General features: G+C 41.4%; 1 protein-coding gene across 1 annotated transcript; it reads left to right on the top strand.

The window, feature by feature from the left end:
• The first annotated feature begins 762 nt into the window (after positions 1 to 762).
• LOC124163917 (dual specificity protein phosphatase 22-like) lies at positions 763 to 21,705 on the top strand. The gene is made up of 6 exons (XM_046541025.1): positions 763 to 931; positions 12,515 to 12,631; positions 14,872 to 14,996; positions 16,524 to 16,695; positions 17,528 to 17,706; positions 18,448 to 21,705. Exons 1-6 carry the CDS (start codon positions 911 to 913, stop codon positions 18,797 to 18,799), a joined length of 966 nt encoding a protein of 321 aa, XP_046396981.1. The 5' UTR covers positions 763 to 910; the 3' UTR covers positions 18,800 to 21,705.
• The last annotated feature ends 18 nt before the right edge of the window (positions 21,706 to 21,723 follow it).

The raw sequence follows: 21,723 nt of genomic DNA, 5'->3' as shown, positions 1-21,723 counted from the left end.
TGGTACGAAATTTTAATTAAATTCATGAACATTGCTGCCAACACGAAAAAATAATTTGCAGAGTTTTATAGAAAATAAGAGTTTTATAGAAAACAGTAAATGAGGCGGAAAATTGTTTATTATCCCCTCTCCCCCACACGCACAGCCATTTGCGCTCTTCGGATTCCGCGGAAAATGAGGTGCGCATCACGTCCACTGAAGAGTAGTTATCGTGCTCCTGCCATTTGTCACGTGACCACTAAGGATATGGAAGTGCTTTGTGGACAGACCATTCCTCTTCCGCCCCAATTTCCTTCTATCTCGAGAGCAGATGCTTTCGAATTTCACACTTCGGCCGCCACCCGGATGGCATTCGGCCTTGACGCACACGCTTCATTTAAATGTAGGCCCTCCTCCTACGAAATACTACTTTCCAAGTGAAAGGACTTTCAACATCAAAAACATCAAAAGCGGCGATAATCCTATTCTACGCGAAAAAAATTCAGGACATTCTAAAGAGACTAGCTGCACCCCGCTCGCAAGCGAAACAAGTGAGCATCGCACTCCGCTCCCTCATTGCACCGCACCGTGCTGCAGCATCACTCTCGACCCCATGAATGGGCCAATCAATGCGTGGGCGGGAGAAGGAGAAGAGAAAGGAGCGGCTATCGATGAGCAAGGAGACGGATGAGCGAACACAGCGCCGCCGCGCGGTACAGTTCGAAATGAGGAGGGGATAGGGGAGGGGTGAGAGCAAGTGTCGCCGCCCGTCGGCCGCGCGAGGAAAGAGCGCCAGTCGGCATGTGAGAGCAGGCAGGGGGAGAGGTGTCCGGATGGCCCCCTCCCGCCCCGCGACGACCGCAGCAGAGCCATTGGGAGAGGAGTGACACAACAGCACCGACAGCATCTGCAGACAGGAGGGTGAGCCGCCATGGGCAATGGCATGAACAAGGTACGAGCCCCCTACCCTTCTGCCCCGCCACCGACTTGAGCGTGCATCCGACGATAAGTGTTGACGGAGTGTTTCCAAGTGTGAAGAATAACATTGCATGAATTGCGCCCAACGAGTGCTCCGCAAAGGAAGTCGATACCCAGAGTGAGTCAACGGAGGAGACACCTCTCGAGTCCAAGACGTTTAGCGCCCTCGCACTTCAAGAGGGGGGTTGAGAAAGGGAAGGGAAAAAGTCAAGGAGGCGCCCCGCCGCGATGATAGCCCTACGACACCTCTAGGGGTAAGGTTAGGGATGGAAGGGTATGGGATAGGAGAATTCCGACGTCGTCATTGAGGCGAAGCGAGCTACCATTAGCGAAACCAAATGTGCTGTACCTAGAATAGACCTGTGCGCAACAATAACAAAATAGCTCGGTAATGTCAAAATAGTATCAAACATGCGACACGAACTTGGCGAAATATTTTGATACCGAGCAAAAAGAACAACGTGCCTAATGATAAAATGGAAGGTTATCCTACGAGGAGATCAATTCAGAGATTTTTCTCTCGATATGTGCGGTCGACAGTCGTCGTCGGTGTGTCCTTCATCGGCCCTTTTCGAGTGCGCATTCTCCGCAGTGTTCTACCTCGGCACCACGCCTTCGGATCACGCCTCCCTCCCTGGGCGGTCCGTTGGCGGGCAAGTGAGAGGCGGCGATGTCTCCGCGACGGTTGCGCTGAGGACATTGGCGTTCGTGTGCCGCTCGACGGTCGATGAGGGCACATATCGATTCGTTGGCCGCTCGTTGCCGCGAGAGGAGCTGGCCGCACCGCGGGGTAAAGCAACATTTAAAGTTGGCGGCACCTGCGCAAAAAACCGTTTTCGGCCCGGGCGATTCTATTTTGACTATTTCCAGGGAGAATTTGGATTTGGGTGAAATTTTCCATTCTCTGTTGAGAGTTGTTTCAGACTTCAAACGACAGAACTCTGGACAAATTAATGAATTAAAACTTATCGGAAAACTTACACGAATACTTTAATTTTACTTCCACGAATGTTTTCCATGTTTTTTGCATTGTCATGAGACGACGATATCCAGGCAATAATACAAAATGTATCCAAACAAGTCATAAGAGGAAAATTAAAGTACTTTTTGGAAAGTGGCAAGAAAGTTACTTTACCAGTGCGAGCGTTCTCTTTTGGGAATTTATTGGGAAAGGTTAAATCCACTGCCAACGACCCGTCGTTTGCATCCATAACATAAACAACCGAAAATTACGCCGTTTTTGTGCAGGACACCCAAGCGATCCTGCCTTCCCATTGAGGACCAGAGCTGAGGGGAACTTTTACCTCCCCGTAAAAGCAACCACCCCCGTATTCACTTCCCTCTCTCCTTACCACCGTTCCGCACTTTATCCAGGAACTTTAAAAAGATCCTCTTAAAGCAGAGAATGAACGTGTACAGTGAATTAAGTTCCCGCTTCGACGAAACAGCTTTGAAAAAAATCATAGCAGAGAAGAAATCATGATAACAGTTTTGATACAGCGGAAAAGGTTTGCTCCACGATTGACTCTCCTCAGGAGAGGAGTAAACGTCATATCTAGTCGAGGTGACATTTTATCTTGCCCCATCCTCCACGAGAGTGAAGGAGAGAGGAAGAGATTCGATAGAGGTCGATAACAACATCTGTGACACCATCTGCCGCAAGAGCGGATGATTTTCAAGGACAGGCAAGAAAAAATATCGAAAATATCTCTCATCCTTCGCTTGTTCGGGAATAATACTGATTCGATCAATGAGAGAAGAAACCGCAGTGGTTAGAGGTAACGATAAATATTACACCTCATTCATTTCATGTAACATGAATACACAATATTATTTCTCGATAGCGTAATTGTCCTCAAAACAAATTCCCATTTCGGAGGCAAAATTGAACAATATACCTCCCACAGCGTAACCTAATCCTTTGTTCGCCATTAAAAGTCGTCCAAACGGTATCAAAATATTCAATTTAATTGGAGACTGTGGGCAGTAATTAACATATTGTAATTCAGTAATGTCAATCAAAAACATTTTTTGGAAAAATATTTTTATGCCTAGCAATGGAAAATCGCGTCTAATAAACATCATTTTATTATAATCCTGTCATGTCTACTATTCAACAGCAAGTGTCTCTCACATTTCTCATTCTTACAATAATTTTCGTGATGCAGTGCCTGAGGAGCTTTCCATTTTTATTTTATTTGATTTTTTTAATCTAGTAAAGTTAAAAAAAGGTTTTATTCAAACAAAACAGTTTATTAAACCAATTAATTCGGGAATAAAATGAATTTATCATTAAAATTTAGGTTTTTCATGCAAAAAAAACCATGTTACTCCGTCATCCATCTCCATAGAGAGTAGGTTTCGGCATTGCCTTTGACTATCCGTTACTGTTAGTAAACAATTGAATAAGTAGCAGCCATTTGACAAGTGAACCTGACATATTGACCGTGATCTATAGGTTTCCCAATGCACAATTTAATCATACAATAGTGAAAGCAAGATATGAACAATTATCCATAGGTTTATTTCATAATTCAATAAATTTTATCAGCCATCTCATTCATTTCGTTATTTATTTTCTCTCTGTCGGTCATTGATGCTCAGTTGCGTAAATTTAAAAAGCAATAAGAGATGAAGTGTCACCTTGTATTTTATCCACCATCCTACATTAATTATCCTTCTTTTTTATCCTAATTGAAGATACCCTCACATCTTCGATGACTTTCGTATTTTGGAGCGGAATACAATGTTTATGATAACAATGTTTGTCATCTATCCTGAAAAAGCTCCCGTGTAATTCAAACGAATTTCCCGTACACGTTGATTCGTACTGTAATATTACTCATACAATGATGGTTATGCAACAGCGTTTGGAAGCAAATTTTACCAATCAATTCATCACTTGCGACATACTTAACATTTCCTGATGTCTCTGCGTCGCTCTCGATGAGTCACGCAATAATCGATTGATTCAGTTGTGGTTTGTCAATAATGGGCCCATTTCAGAAGACTGCATAAGGCTGATACAATGGAAATTTCATTTAATTTTCCATCCACAATACACACAATGCCTAAAATAAAATCATTATTTATCGCAGATGTGTTATCGTGACTTACGGATTAAACGGAATACGTATTCACATAAACCTCTGTTCAACATTATTTTAATGCTTATCGTAATAGGTGGTACTTAAACTTTATGCTGAGTTCCGTAAAAAAATCGTTTACAAATGGGTGTGACGAAAATTTGCAGTCACGCCATATCGAGCTCAGCGTGTCAGTTAATGAAGGAACAAAATGTTAGTCTTGAATGCGCAGAGGAAACGGCCGTCATCCTGAGACACGTGCAACCCACAACTCTTTAAAAGTTGCCTATGCTGCAGGATACGAGAGTCTCTGGCGGGTGAGGTATTGTCCACGAGGTAGTACCATCCAATGCTTGTGCAAACTTGCTAGTTATCCGACAAGTCGTCATGGGCGCTTTTACCCCATGAGAATTCTTGGCGGGCGCCTATATTACTGGGTGCATAAACCTGCACTACCTTTTCAGATGAAGTGTTTCAAGTAGACTGCAAAACAAGTTCTTTTGACACATGAAAGGATACTTTATGAATTGCCTTCCTTGCGAAACACTTGGGACGGCACTATCACTCCGAGCAATGACTTTCGCTTCATTAATATTCATTCCATATCCAACAAGTTAATTTACCTTTTATTTGCATGCGGACACATTTTTTGACATCATTCGACACGGAACAAAGATTCACTATGACCACGTAATTTTTAAAGTTGGAAAATCGCTTTCTAAAAAATTCTGGATTCGGTTAATTTATTTACCGCAAATTCTTAGCCATCCCCGCCTACTATTCCGGTTACGGAAAATGATTTTTTTTCCTTGAATTTCAATGGATTCCTCGTAGATACGTGGTCTCAATCTTTTTTCGACTCATTAGGCTGTCTTGATTTTCGAGATAATTTAATATTGCATACTGTAAGTACACAAGATCAATTAGTTTTAAAGTATTGAATTCCACCACGGACGGAAACAACGGTAACTTATGTGGTAGAGGTAGCTCGCGCTGCGGTAAATTTGTTGAACACATGTGCACGTTAAAAGAAATGGAATGGAAGCATAGGAAATTACATTCATTTATACTTCTATAGGTTACAAATTTATCTTCCTATATTAAAAAAAAAACGACTTCATTCAAGAAAAATTGAAAACCCCATCCCCTTATTAAAGTTTTGTCCCTAAATGAAGTTAATTGATATAATAATTTCGGGCTACTTCGGCACTACACTGTTCATTTTTGTGATAAAGTGATATATTTCCCAACTTTCGCGTCAGCAAATAAGCAAATACAATCTATAAAGTTAAAACTTTAAAATGAGTGTTTGACACCATGAATAAGTATGTAGATTCGAAATTTATGCTGTAAAAATGAAGGCAACCTCACATCCTGCCACTGATTTTTTTGGACCTTGCGTATAGCCAGAGCAAGTAACTCGCAACCAGAAGTTTATCAGTACATAGCTGATATATTATTTCCCGGGAAACATAAATATTGTGTTCGATGTTCACTATGCCTCATTTTTTGGGATAAATAATTCATTGAAAACATTTTCTAAACTAGAAAGACTTTCCAAGTGACATGACTTCGAGAATATCCAAACACGATTTCAGATTTTTACTATTCACAAACTTTTTGATTTTTTTTTCATCCGAGATCAAATCGCTTTCCTGGATATGTTTTCAGTATTTCTATTATTTACATTCATCACCTGAACTAATAACGCAGCCCACTGGACATTGTTTGTTCTGGAGCTAAGCTAAATATTCATTGTATGTTTCAATAATGTTATTTATTCCCTTTCATTAAATACTAAAATATTGCGCTCATATCAATTACCAACATTCAATTTTTTCACATTCAATTATAGAAAAACACTAATTAACACCTCTAAATTAATTATATCTTTTACTGAACTATCTCTTTGGAGTAGCTTAACTCGATATTGTTTATTTCTATAACATGATTACTTTATTATAAATTAAAATTTCAATTTGTATACTCCAAATCCAATATTTTTATCACCCATTCATGTATACTTCTAATCACCACCACTAAACCTCGTGATACCCTATCCGCAAAAATCCTGTTTTGACTAGTTTAGCTAAATATTTATTTCTATATTTCGTGTAATCAGCGACTCGTGTAATCAGCGACCTCAAAAACCTATAAATACTCAACTTTGGTTTCAATAGGTTACAGAGCCTTAATTTTCGTCATTCTGGAACACTGGACTTCGCCTCAATGACAGCGCGAGATTCTTTAATCCCAACACTTCCAAGCTCATCCTAACCCTGGGGCTTTGTCATGTTCATCACGGAGGAGCCCTTCTCCTTTAATCCTTCCCCAAATTCAGCCCCTTCTCAGGATGCAGGGTATAAATATCCAATGACACGTAGGCCAGGCCTTTCGAAAGTAAGACTTTGATACCACAATCTGGTAGTGGATACTTATATGACCGTGAGAAGGGATGACGTTTTTTCTCAACGTGTTTTGAAAATATTACCGACTTTTCAGCAGCCTATTTTATATATAAACCAAATGTTACGTTGTGAAGTTTGTACAGCAACTAAGGCAAAATGAAGATGCCGGCATTTTCGGGCTGTGTCCTCTTATGCTGTTCAATAATCCACAAAAGTTTCTTCAGCTACTCTGATGGCGTCCTAAGGTGAAGGATGGCTGGAAGATCATGGTCCTCTCTTATATAGAGAATTTTGGTGTTCCGCTGTTGAAACTGATGTTTATTATTCAACAACATACGCGGACTCAGCCCGAATATATCGACGACATGCATTCAACGCCACGGAATCCTGCGAACGAAGGCAAAATTATATCGGTAACTCTACGTCAAGTACCTCATCGTGAGCCTCGGCATATTTTACAAAAGTTGTTTAAAAAGGGCTTTGTCCCTCGATACTCATCTTTCCAAGAATACCTCACTAACAGAGCCATTTCAGCAGCGAATATGGTTTGGATTCCACAGGATCTTGAGAAGTGGTTTATCTCAACACCTTCCCTGCTTCACCCCTCTCAGTGGGTCCTTCCCCTCCTTGATCCTCTACGCCCCCAACACCCTGATGTTATATATAAGGTGGTTAGCGGTGAAATATTTTCACGAAGAAATCGATTGATTCGGCTTTCGCTTTGTGAAAATTCATGCTGAATGAATAAAAACATTTGTAATTTTCATACAAATATTTTAATGGCACCACGCGTTTCGACGCTGAGGAGTCGTTCTCGAATACATTAGTAAATTGAGTACATTACAGGCGTCGTATCATTAAAATAATTTCTAAGAAAATTACAAAAGTTGTTTTGACTCATTCAAATGTTGTCACCTTGATAATGGCCTTTTAAGTTGAAACATAGGTCGGTGAAATAAATTCCTGTGGAAATTAAGAAAGAGATTTAATTTTTTATATTGCCTCCTCAGGCAAACGAGCACTATTTCATTTCTCAATAAATGGATCGTTCCATTCCCGACTCGCGTAAAACCGATCAGGTGCGCCAATCGTTAATGAAAAATTTGAATGTATTTTCATCACTATTGTAAATGTGCCAGCTGGAATCCGCGAAAATAAAGTAGAGAGAGCTTCATTTGATCTCCGCCAAGTGAGCGGAATGCCCGATATAGGATAAAAAATTATTTCCTCTAACTTGGTGCATAAAATATACCAAATTGACTTATATTTAAGGGAACATATAAAATTCGTTAATCATCACCAATTTAAGGGGTATTTGACGGTTAAAAATTCTATTTACCTAATTTATCGTTATTTAAGAAAGTTAGAGACAAGTCCAAAACACATGATTAAGTGATGGAAACCCATTCGACCAACAGAACTTACATCATTTTGGCCAGAAATCACTTGTGTCTCCAAAAATATGCCTCAAAATCTGAAGGTCTTGCGTTGACGGAAGATAGGAGTTAATTTTTCGCTTTAACTACTCTAGTATCGCTTTGATTAATATTTACATTACTAATTGTAGTGTGAATATCCTTTTCATTCTAGTTTTTCTTCTTCATATTGTCGATAGTATTACTGCACTTACTTCCGATGGAATGGATACCATCGTATTTATTCACACCGATTTATATAATATATTCAATGTTTTTTATCAACATGGAACATATTGAAAAGTACACAATCCATATTATATATAGTTGCCTAGCGTCAATATACAACTTGTGCGACTCCGCATAAAAATTTATTAGGAAAAAACGGAATTTGTGCTTCGAAGAGACGATTTAAAATGAGATAAAACATTAAATACACATAAAATGGATTCTTCCTTATCCATAAAATTTTACTGAATTCATAATTCTAAGTAAATTTCATTTTATAAAAGATGTCAGACCATACCATCTACGGGAAAGAACCACTCGTCAAAATCCACAAGTTTTGATAGCATCGTAATCCTCAAATGATTGTGATTATTTGAAGATAAGAACTGATAACTTCCCGTCTGTAAATTACGCATTTTCCTGTGTTCGCTATGTTACATTGCGCATGATTTATTTTGTTGGATGTAATTCGATTTTTAAGTTTTATATTGTCCCTTAACAACATCAGAGTCGGGCGAAAGGAGCTATGTATCACAAAACTTGAGCATTAAATGATGAGGGTAGTAAATATTCTCAAAATAATGTATTCAAAGAAAATTAAGTGATTTCTTTATATTTATGAAATTAAGCTCCGAAAAGCGATGTTTGACGACAATTGTGGCTTTGTTTGGTGGGTAAATTTGAGAAATAACTCGTAAGATGTACACTAATTCACAAAGAATATAATTGGAGAAGAATCCATACAAGCTATTAGATACCATAGTTCTTCGCATCATTTACATGTGGGTGAACATAACCATTCCTATGAACTTTGCCCATTATTGCATAACTTTCGTCATTTTTTTTTCAAATTGTGCGGAAAAGAATTTTCATCCGTTGCCCAGCTTAACTTTATAATCTCAAAACACAGGTTTTCATGAAAAAATTAAAAACAATAGATAATCATTAAAGAGAAAATCTCTTTGGAGCTCATCAAACCTCAACCGAAGGGTCTCATGAATCAGCGCATCCCATGGTCGTGGGTTTAATTGTTCTAATGCTCCAGTTCGATGGTCAAGGTATAATAATTTGGCTTTTTTACGACGCTTAAATCATAAGTGATATAATTACCATTATCACTAGTTCCTGAGCATCATTTTCATATTCATAATAGTATGTGTTTTTACGCTTTCACCCTTCATTTTTTTTAATTGCGCCAGGCACATCTGGTAGTTTTGATACCCGTATAAAGTCAACATGAAATTGGCTTCTCTTCACTCTACTTTTTATATTGTGTAAGACGTGGAAAGGAAGTATTTTTGTCGTGTATTAAAAAATCTTAAAGATTTACTATCCAAGTCTTTCAAACGAGTCTTTTGAAGCATGCATATCATGCTCGCACCTCACTTCTCACTCATAATTCAACGTATCGGGATCAAAAAAATTGTTTCAGAAAAATGAGTTTATTATAATAGCCCAGACGGTCATGTTGTGCCCACAAGAGTGATCCTAAGGGTGAAAAAGAATGTTTCCACTTCCCAAGAAAAAGGCTGAAATCAAAACTTGTCCCAGCTCCAAAGTCGGGCCTTCGACTTTTTTCCTCCTAGATACTGGAATCCGCCCAGAGTGCACCGCGGGAATCGACTTGAAGAGAGGAGAAATGGACAGGATTGCGCATGCGCAGAAGCGGATCCGAGAAAACCATTTTTTGGGAGGGGAGGAAAGGCGACGCATTGCCGAGCAGTTTGGACGGCGCGCAGTGGTCCAGAGAGCCCGAAAATAAGGATGATATACCCAAAAATTAACTCTTCCCCCCAACAGTTTGGCGGGTAATGGATTTTATGACAATCCCTGCAAATTACACTAGCGATAGTAGAAAGTTCCTGGGAATACACAAGTCGGCATAGTCCAGTCTGAAAGTGAGCGCACTCAAGACTGCCGGTGTATTCCCAGTGCGCGGCTACATAAGCCTCGATTTCAGAAGGCTATATCGCCACTCTTTCGACTCCAATTTGAGTTCTCCAAACTGGAAAATTTTAGGAAATAGTAAGTATTTTTTTTAATCTAATGACAACCAACATAAAATACGCTAATTAAATTTTTGCTGTAAATTGATTTTATGTAATACCTTCAATGAAATGTAATGAGTTAGGAAAAAGGACCATACAGTTTTACCTATATCTTGCTATGCAATAACAGCTAATTCAGCTTATCATCCAAAATTTAAAATTTTGAAATGCTTGTGAAATACTGGGAAGATGATTGCGTATTCGAAAGTTACGCTCGAAAAAAGCCTCCAACTATGCTCCTACTAATGCATTACCTTGCGTTTAGCGATTAGAAGTGACTTGGAGCAAGGTGTTTTATCGGGAATAGGCGATATCTCCTTCTCTGGAAATCGTTTATATCGTGCTTGATGCGGGGACCACAAAAATTTATTGAAAATATTTTCCTGGCTGGGTGAACTTCCCAGTAGACAAGATTTCCAGAGTACTGAAACACAATTCCAGATTTTCTGTACTTGCGAAAATATTGATTTTTTTACATTCGGACGTCAAAATCGTTATAAACGACTTCGGGAAACATGATCTCCTTTATTTTCGATAGGTTACCGTGCCGTACTTTCCAGCATTCTGGACCACTTTGCAGTTCGCGCTCACGCAGAAACGGAGGCGTTCGTTCTATTTCGGCGAGCCTGCGGCCTTTCCTCTCCACGTGGACTATCTCCTGGTCAAATTCACATGAATGGTTCTCTTCAAGGACATGTAACGCCACGGGAGAGGCGGTTTCCCCTTCCCACCCCCAGCTCAACCTTTCCCTTCCACTCACCACCCCCACTCATCCTAAGAGAATAAATCCGGCCCCAGAAACTGACAATATCGCGGTGTCCTTGGGAAAGGCATAACGGTCGAAACGCGTTCTACGGTACGCAATAAACTAGTGGCAGAGTGTCATCTCTTTTTCATAAACTGAACATTAATGGCAGGATCAAAATCAATACTAGGATACATGTACTCGTAGAAAGGGTTAATTCAAGGTTTACACTCAAATTTACATTAGAGTCAGGGTTACACGTTGGCCCTCATGTACATCGCTTGGTTTGACTTCGGGGACGCGCGTTTACGAATGTTACTTGTTCGCTGAGGTTGGAGATAATGCGGCACATACTTTCAAGTTCTCGCTTCGAGCATAAGCCTTTAGAGTATTTCCGCAATCATTCCGAACTGATCCATTCATATACAATCTTGCGATATTTTAAGCTGGTGCAATCTATTGTTGTAGCACCACTTCCGTTTCACCGGATTACAAACCAAAGTAGAGAAGTAGTAAATTTTATATGTTACTTTTATACGGCATATCTTTTCTTACATAATCGATAATGGAAATAAATTATTGGGGAAAATTTCCTTTCCGTTCCTATTTTGATCATGCAAATGCATTATGAAGCCTTCAGGCATATCTATTCAAGAAGATGGTAGTGAAGTTGATCCTTACTCGGAAGCCATTTAAGTTTCATTTCATCTCCATTTTAACAATTAAATATATTTAAAATATACAAATAAGGACACTCTTTCATCCGTTTTTACTCAATTGCGCTTGAAAACACAGATAAAGAGTCAAATAAGAAATAAGAGTTGAAGAAATAAATATGGAAAGTACTTTTTATACACAGTTTAGCTTTCGACATAAAATAATCAAGTAGAAATATTAAGCACGAGCCATATGAATACAGTTGAGATAAGATCTCATTACGTTGAATTTGGAACTTGCACTGCGGTGCCTATAATCCTCTATTTCTTAGTTATCCTTCTGCCATGAATATTTTATTCGATTAATAATAATGATAATTCGCCTTTATTGGACGAGATTGAGACTAGAAAGCCCATCTTCCATCTAACCCCTCGTTATACACTGAATATTTGCAGAGGAATACATAATCGAGTGAATCTTGAAATTAACTGCAGTCAAATTAAAACAAAAGATACATAGAAGTATGTTTTAAAAAACAACAAAAAATGCAAAGTGAGTAAAGTTACATTTACCAAGAGTAAAAAAGATATGAACGATAAAAACGATAAGTACAAACGAGGAAAAAACATAAGGATTGATTTTCGTCCTTATGGGAAAAAACCACAGCAGGAAAACTCCCACTCTAGAAGAGGGCGGTGAAAAACCAGCGAAAACCTACTGAGAAAGAGCTTATGTAAACAGTAATGTATACGAATACAAGAAAATTTCACCCAGTACCCAGTAAAGACACAGAAAACACAGATCTAAAATAGAATAGAGACATTTACCCATGATAGTATTGCAACTTGGGGGACTACAGCGGCAGAAAAGTATTCAATGCATAAAAAAGTTTGGATCACGTACGAGAAAAACGTGGAAGACCCTTCGCTGACGCACGCTAACCTTTTCTCCGTTTATTGTTTTTACGCAGGTTCTGCCGGGGCTGTATGTGGGGAACTACCGCGACTCCAAGGACGCGGCGCAGCTCGACAGATATGAGATCACGCACATCGTGGCCATCCACGACGCGGCGCGGCGCCTGCACCCGGTAAGACCACTTACCACCCTCGCCCAATCTTCACACGGCTGTCTATACTTCTCTCTCCATCTCAATCAATACTACGGGCGATAAACAAACTCTATCCCCCTGGGAATCACTATGTTCATGTACACTACAAATTTTATTGCTATATTTTCTCTGATGAGAGCATTCTACCGGAAAAGTCAACAATGTGAACATCTCAGACAGCATTCTAGCTAGAGTGACTGTCCGCTCTCGCTGTAGAGCTGCTGTCGTGCAAGAACTACAGTGCGAACATCGAGATAGTGTCTGAATAGATTGATATTGCTTTGAGTGGTCAGATAGAGCATTTTCTCACGCTAGAACATACATATCTTTCTAAGTGGATAAGAAATGAGCAAAAAATCTGACCTCTAATTAATTCATTCCGTAAGATATCCAGGAATATCGCGAGTAAGGAATATTGGGATGGACACAAAAAAGCAAAGTCATTGAAGAAGACTACAGAAAATTTACGAATGAGGGTATGGGAGATTGCCAGTATGTGGCACAATCTACGATACCAGATGAATACAATTTTTTTAAATAAATAATAATACTGTGGGCGGGGCTGATGGCACACCGCGGAATGTTATACGCATGGATTCAAAACTTTATTGAATGGCTCGCGCAACGATTTTGCAAGTACCTAAAACTTCCTCTTTATCAACACTTGAAATCCAGTGTCTTACACATATTCGTCCATTCCATGTCCGTGCTTCCTTTTTTGCTAATCAGGCAAAAATCACTGCAGCTGCTACTTGCCACAGACTAGACATCTCTATCCGTGAACATTCCACAGTTGACGAAAGCACTCTTGATCCACAAATACTGATTGTGAGACTAAGTTGGCTCAACCTGTTTTGAGGACTGCTGGTAGAAGATCCTCGCGAGAGTGAATTTCGCGCCAGCATGTACATTCTCTAGATTTATTCTCACAAGATCAGTTGAATTCCAACTAGATTCCGCCCCATGGTGAACACGTACCTGAATTTCAGTCTTCGGCTCAAATTGTCAGAAGAGGTTACTCGAAAAACAAATCGAAATCATCCTTTTCGAGTTTGTTGTGTGATAGAATAATAATCATAACTCACGGATAATTCACCTGCAATAGTGTCGAAACATGCCGACTGTAGTTTAATAAATTTTTATGTGGAAAGTGCTAAGTGTTTCACTTCATATCTCACCTGTAATAGATTTCACCCTTCGCTTTATAGAAAATTTAAATGGTTTTAAACATATAAACTACAGAAAAAATGCCTGAGTCCGCTACATAGAAGCTTGAATAATGCCTCGACCTCCTGCTCTTTTTACTAGGTTTTCAAAAATACCTGCAACCCGGCAGAGCGATACTTTTTTGTCAAATTTTTAAAAGATTATCACATGTGGAAGGGCATTAAAAAGTTTTGAATTCATAAATGAAAAAATCACGAATATAAATGTTAGTAAACAATCCCTAGTATAGCTTATTTCCCTGTGAAATTCGGATCGCTTTAGTATCAGCGCCGCGAGTGGCGACTTCCGTGAACCCATAACAATGTGCGGCGGATGACTGCACAGCTAGAAACCTGGAGAATTTCCAATTGCAGCAGTCGCGGTTTCAAGCATCAGAGTCACTTTAATTATCCCCAATACAGTGGCGGCACATGAAGTTATATCTTATACACGTTCATCGAATTGCAGTGAAAATCTAAAAACCAAAAGTTGCAGGTGATTGTTACGACTCTACTTTGTGCCTCTCCGCTCAGCCCGTATGAAGGCAGTGACTGCCATGAGCATTTTGAGACTCCAATGACCGATGGCAGCACTGTAAGCAGTGACGTTAATTTCCAATGTGGCCGTCAGAAGGATGCTAAAATCAAGACAAGCATGAATTATTTGCGGGTGGAAAGAACTTGAATCATAATTTTACAAGTTAAAAAAATAAAATTTCCCTTGGAAACCTCACTATGATGATACGTTCAACGATGCATGAACTGGCGTCAAAAAGGATAAAGGAATTTCTTCGTAGACAAACGAGTTTCTAGTACTGAAATTATTGACGCACTAACTCGGCCGTTACAAATTCACTGCATGCCATCTATCTTGGATACCTATCCTCGTTATTTTTTGGGCAAAATGTGGCTGTATATTTCACCACAAATCCGCCAAGCTCTTGGTTGGGAATGCGTTGAGTAGACTGGAGAGGACATATCCTCAAGTGAATGAATGACTCTGGTTCTTGACAGGACAAGCACTACCTGTGCGTGCTGGCGTCGGACTCTCCCGAGCAGAACCTCTCGCAGTTCTTCCCGCTGTGCAACGACTTCATCCACGCGGCGAGGCTGCGCGGTGGAAACGTCCTCATCCACTGGTGGGTCCTCTACCTATTCCTCTTCTTATTTATTTCCCTTTCAACCACGGAAATAAACGGATATACACTTAACAGACTTTTCAATTGAGATAGCTCGAGTCATCATCAACCTGAACCACTGACGAACCCATGGTTACGCTGTTTAAATTAGCAACTACGACACTAGCACACATTATTCATGAAATGCTTTTCAGCCAGTTTTTTTTTAGTTCTGCATGCGCCGCTCGACTCTCTGGTGGTCCAGAGAAGTGGCACAGCGAGGGGGGTTTTGGGGGATAAACCCCCCCCCCCAGATCTCAGAGAAATTTTTAAGTTAAATCTATTTCACTTAACTTGATTAATATTGCTTAAGGAATAGTGTGAGGATTAATAAAAATATCCCTCAGAAGGCCGTAAAACTCACGATTTTGAACCATTCATCTGAAAATTTTTCTGGAGACGGCCCCCGCACCTCACGCTTACCCTGGCACTTTACCCCATGACCCCCAGTATTAGTTGCCCCTGAAACCCCCCTCTAGCCTCAATTTCTAGCTGCGTCCCTGGTCCAGAGAAACCTTCTCATGACTCCTCATGAAAAAGTTATGATTTTGGGACCAATATTTTGCCCGACCAACGCATTTCCTGTTTCAATGATCGAATTTGCTTCTAACTCTCTCTCTCTACTCAGTATGCATCCATTCATTTTCGATTCTGTCCGCCTGACCATTAAACTCGAGTGAAATCAGTCCAGTCCATTTTACAACCATAATGCGGAGCATAATTTGAGGGTGAACGCGTATACATATCGAATAATTAAAAAGACATGTGAAAATATGTAGCCTTGGTTAATTCCTACATTTTTCGACAGACTACCAACAAATTGCCGCGAAACTTCCCCATAGCAGTGCACGCATTTAATTCTGTACCAAGGTTAACTTATACAAAATGTTCTGCAAAAAAGCGTGTTATCATAAAAGTTACCATCCATAACTTATTTAAAAAAACATTTTTTACACTTCTTTGTTTCTTAGCCCAATTAATTTCACCCCAACGGATTTGTCTAACGAAATTTGAAGATAATTCTGCCTCTAACTTTAAGAGTGTACCGTTTCTTTCGCATTTCTGAGAGATTCTGGAGGTGTACGCGCATAGCCTGAGATACTGAATAGTCCTTCGACAGGTCAGCCAGTTCCTTAAGAACTGACATTACCTACCAGGAATTCAGCCAAATTGTTATATCATCATTTTTTATGATTCAAATGAATTCATTAACTCGAAGTATCATCAATAACAATCAAATCAAATCAAAGAAATCACTTAATGAGAACAAACAGCCGCATCAAATTGACGTTTTGCACAACTAGCTCCTATTCAACGATACTCCCCATCAAATAAACTGAGGACTTGGGATCCAACAGACGTTAGCCGAAATATTTGTTGATCAATTAAAAGATAACCCAAATTTCAAAATTATTAATGTGTTCCACCAGCCGTGGTACTCTCAGAGACTAGCGACACAGTGATCGACGAGATTCCGTCTCTTTGCAGCCTGGCGGGCATGTCGCGCAGCGTGACGGTGGCGGTGGCGTACATAATGAGCGTGACAAGTCTCAACTGGAAGGAAGCGCTCAAGGTGGTACGCGTGGGAAGAGCAGTGGCCAACCCGAACCTCGGATTCCTTAAGCAGCTACATGAGTTCGAGGAGTCGCGGCTCGCCGACGTAAGTATAGTCCACCAATCTGCGCATGCGCGGCGCGGTAAGTTGAAGGGCGTGTTTGCCAGTGCCAATAATCAATTTAACTTGATTTCGAGTTCACTTGATGACGTAAGACAACGATCTTCGTAAGACAAAGAAATGCCTCATACAAAAGAGACATCTAGCGGCCATCTCCGCATTAATAAATTCGATACCTTTTGATAACCTACTTATTCTATTAATGTCTAATATTCTCGGTTTTATGGATACTATTGGAAATTCGACGCTCATTTTTTTAACTCGACTATGATCGCAAGATGTCACCTCCCTTGGAAGTGTGTCGTGAAATACCATATGAGATCGTTGTCCATCTTCAACAAGTGAACTCGAAATCAAATTAACTTGAATCTATCGCTTTCGAAAACGCCCTTAATAAAGGAGACCCTGACCTGATACAGAGGAAGAAATGCATTATGCCTCACAATTTCTAATTCTTCAATTTGCTGATAAAAAGAAACACGCTAGATTCATGGATGATTTCTCATATATTGATAACTTTCTCACGGGGCTAAGTACTATCCAGTACCCCATAGATTTCGATAAAAATAACCAGCGTAGGGTAGATATTTTTCTCTTGTAAAATAACGTCATCTCTTTGCTTTCAAAACAGGCATTTGAATTTTCCCACAAATTATTAGAAAACTTTCCCCAAAACTTTACGGACTCATTCCACAGGGTTTTGTCTCTGGAATGACCTCTACTTTGATATAGCTCCACGGGTCGTAACCCCACAGATTTAAAGATACCATTGCAGTCAAGTCTCACCATCTCCTGTCTCTCCTCTTTCTCCGCACAGGAGCGCCGTCGCCTCAAAGAGCGATATCCGAGCGTAGCGCTTGTGGACTCCGACGAGGAGCAGTGTCAACTGTTGCTCGTCTCCTACCAAAGCCTGATCCTGTCACGTGACATCTGTGACGGGCAGTGCGCCTACGGGCAGGTGTGTCCCACCGGCCTCTGCCGCGTCTCCAGCAAGAGGTGAGGTCTCTGACGGTCGCTCGAATTCTCCTTCCTAGCAGTTTTATCGAACGAATCGAGACGACCTTACGCTCCTTACCGACAGCGTGGCTCGCATGTAAACATTCTCACCATGTTAAATCGACATTTCTATTTCTAATTGGAGTCATTGCATAATAAGAGACGGTACTTAGTACAGGCCAGAAAAAACCAACACTCTTGTTGCTTAGATGCGATAATGGCAAATGTGAAGTGCTCCCGGGCTTCACCCACAGATCTGAGGAGTCCTAACTATGAATGAAGGGCAGAAAATGAATGAGGTTATGTTCCATGCTATCTGTTATAAAATTTAACTAATAAGTGTTTATTACTTTATTAGCCCTTATAAAGCCAGCGGGCCGATCTTTCGGTTCTGGAGTACGTGCAAAGAGTTCCAGGGGTCGATCTATCGGCCGGTTTATTTATATTCGCGCCTTTAATTTTTGTGCCTTGTGTAGCTTTTGTAACTGTTTTTTTAATACCTGTATATCTCAAAACCGTAAGCATTAATAATACATAGAAATATTATCTTCTTAAAATGTTACGCTTATATAAATTTTTAAGTGCAAACCTAAAAATTCGCCTAAAAGCCCTGGAACTCTTCAGTATACCAGGCAAAAATAAGCTGGCAATAACGGCGTTAACGTTGGCGGGTTAACTGTTAATATAATCAAAGTATATTTGGCTAGCTGTGAGGGCTAATTGATTTCCCTTCCGTTTCAGCCGCATATTCCGCCGCAAGGGCTCTCAAAAGGGTACGTCGCCGCCCACCTCCGGCCGCTCCTCCCCGCGCGTCCTCCCGCCAACGCCGCCCGCCCGCCTCCGCTCCTGCCCATCCTCCGCCTCCCTGCCCGCATCACTCCTCGCCGACGACTCTCCCGGACCCCACCGATCCGCATCCAGGCTCAGCATGCTGTCCGACGCGGGAGCGGGCGCCCGGCCGCGGACCACGCCGCTCATGCCGCACGCCGCATCCACGTGGAGGGTGCGGGAGCGGGCGGGCTCCGCGCCCGTCTCTCCGCGCGCCTCCCCGCCCGCCACGCCACGACACAGCTGGAGGCTCAAGAAGTCCTAGGGTCCACTCGCCCGTCCGCCCAACCGACCACCAGCAGTGTGGCACCTCTCGAGGCTCGGTGGCCAGCGGGAAAGCGCGCGCGCGATCCGTCCTCACGTCCACTGGCGCCACCCACGGACCTAGTTCTCTCCGACCTGTGTTTCCTCCGAATCACAACATATTCTCCAAGACTCGGTGTGGAACCCCATTTTCACCATCGTTTCCTCAGCGCGGCACAGCTCTGGATGCGATGAAGGCCCAAAATCTTTCACTTCTCCTTGGAAGCTAATGATAAGGAAGACTTCTTCATCTCGCATTAGTGCTTCTCTCAGCTACGAAGTTCAAAATTGAATGTTATTCCACTGCATTTCTTCGGGAAGAGTCATGACGCTCAAGATGAAAGCAAGAGAGATGTTATTATATAAGGTAGGAATATTTCTAAAATGATGAAGCTGAAACAACGAGCGTTGGTATGGGAACATTACATTATTATTACTACGCACAGCCCCATTCAATCTAGATGTGATGCGATGAGAAGCTTGGAGCAACTGTTTTCATTCACCAGGTTCCCAGCTGGGCCGAAAAGGAAGAAAATAACAGAGTCCCGAGAATAGGCTTTGAAGAGTCAAATTCACGAACACACGCCGTTTATATTTAGGGACCATCGGGCTGAATCAAGATGGAGCCACGCAAAAGGTGTTTTTACCCAACCCACCTGTCACTGTATATATTTTGGAGATGCTTAAGATCACTGCGCAACTAGCAAAGCCTTGTAAACACAGAAAAAAGAGTGCCAGAAGTATGATAATGCCACAGTATCAGAAAAAAAGGCATTTCGAACACACTTTTCCTTAAGGAAATAGAGGTTGAGTTCGCAGAAAGGTTTCTTGGAGGCGTTCGCACTGTAAAGTGATCGCGGAAGACGCAATTACAATTCCACTGAGAGCCCATCGAAAAGATGGCTGTAGCGGCGGCAAGGGCGGGCCCCGTCCCAACCCGAATAAGCGTAGCTGGGCGATTCCAGAAACGCTTGCTTTGCAATGTGAACGCCGCCTCGATCCGACTATTTGGAAGGAAACCCGCACCGAGAGCAGCGCGCGTAGCAGCCAGCGCTGGAACTGAAGCTCCCCTCCCCATCCCCCGGAAGAGGTGCCCTTGTACCTACGCATAACCTTTGCACACGCTACAAATTGTTATAAACACGGAGCCTTAACTAAAAATGTCGCTGGTTCGACTGTTGTTGCTGTTGTTATTGTTGTGAGAGGGTGTTCCATTGTTGCACAAGCCTGTTTCATGGAGGTTGCACGCCGCCGCCTCGCGGTGTCGCCTCCGACCGCCCGTGGCGCTACTGTTCCCAGAGAGCGCTGGCGTCGAGAACACGCGCGCCACGAGGCCAGCGGCAGTGAGAAAGAGAAACAGACTGAAGGTGAGGGGAAAAAGAACTCTCCGATGCTGTCCACGGAGGAAGAAGGAAGGTCCATGTGTTTTCTTTCACTGAAAAGTTTAAGGCTTCCCAATATTTCTTTGATCTATCCCAGCTAATTGGCTCAATCGACGGGTATGTCGCGCGGTACAGTCTAGCTCTCTTCATGGTTACTTCTCTGCGGGACACAGGTGTCTCTTACGCACAATCACTCATTCAAAATTGCATACATGATACCAATGATACAATTCACAGATTTCATCCGTAGCCACGTGAATTGCCCTGTTAAATGTTGTTCACGCACTCACACCTGACTCTTGCGTCCCGTAAATTAAAAATGTTACATAATTATACATACGCACCTATTAGACGAGCAAAAAAAAGATACACAATAGTTTCCTTTTTATATGAATCGACGAGATGACATCCCATTATATGAGCAGCTAATTGTAAGTACAAACACAGGCATACCCACATTCTAATCCAAGTCTCCGTGGCGCCTCAGCAGCGTCGAAAACTCATCCAAATCGTCTTTTCTAGTGTTGCAACATTGATAATTTGCTCATTAATTTGTTACGGAGGACGTGGTGACAAGAGGAAAATTTTCCAGTTTCATACTATCTTGAGAAATATCTTGAAAATGTCGGAAAAAGGATGATGGAAAGGCACTGCTGCCAAGTCATTTGATTTAGAATACAAACTTTATCTCGAAACAATACGGCATACGTATTCTCGCAACAAACAAAGATGGCGTAAGGAGATAGATAAACGCGGCGAGTGTCGCCGGTGTTTTTCAGGCGTACTTGCATCACCATACCATGGGCGCCGGGAGGGAGGTTCCAAGGGGCACTTGCACCTCTCTGCTCGTGAAATATTTTGTTAAATAATTTTACCAGCTACTTTTGTAATTAAAATAGGAAATATATTTAGAAAAGGAAAATATTATTCATAAGAGCAAATAAAAATTTCCTTCGTAACAAAATACTTTATAGTTTTACTGTTTAAACAAATGTTTCATCGCCACACCTGGCAATCTAACGCCTCAGGGACGGCACTGAATGAACCCTCTGACTATTTTTCTACCGGCGCCCATGAACCATGATAACTAGCAAGGGCTGGGATGTTATCAATCGTTTTTGCATGAAGAAGATGATGCGAGAGATAACTGTAAATCTCAGATCTCTTCCAAAGGTATTCTTCGGGTTTCAGTCTTACATTTAATCATAGTTGATCATTAACCGGGGAATCGATGCCAATATTTCAATGCCATAGACGTTTTGTCTGAATGCGCACGAGTTATTGCACAAACAGCAACTGCAGCCAACCCGACGGAAAACGGGCTCAAAGCTGCGGTGGTGGTACGCCTGCTTCTGACCGCCTCCTCCCCGCAGCCACTGCATTTATAAACTGTAAAGCAAACTGTGTATAAATAATAAAGCAATGAGAATGTGAGTATGTTGATGGGTGAGAGAGATTATACATATACATCAAGTAATGAAATGTGTCTGCTGTCTTTCATTTG

This window comes from Ischnura elegans, chromosome 8 (genome assembly GCF_921293095.1).
Source record: "Ischnura elegans chromosome 8, ioIscEleg1.1, whole genome shotgun sequence".
In the NCBI taxonomy this organism is placed as follows: Eukaryota; Metazoa; Arthropoda; class Insecta; order Odonata; family Coenagrionidae; genus Ischnura; species Ischnura elegans.
The sequence above is the reverse complement of the archived record's forward strand: the minus strand, read 5'-3'. Positions and strand labels throughout refer to the sequence as shown.

Bases quoted from the DNA above. Each gene is read 5' to 3' on its own strand.
- LOC124163917 (XM_046541025.1), top strand. From the start codon at position 911: ATGGGCAATGGCATGAACAAG. The intron at 14,997-16,523 runs GTGGGTCCTCTA...GTCTCTTTGCAG, and splicing joins GGAAACGTCCTCATCCACTG to CCTGGCGGGCATGTCGCGCA. The intron at 16,696-17,527 runs GTAAGTATAGTC...TTCTCCGCACAG, and splicing joins AGGAGTCGCGGCTCGCCGAC to GAGCGCCGTCGCCTCAAAGA.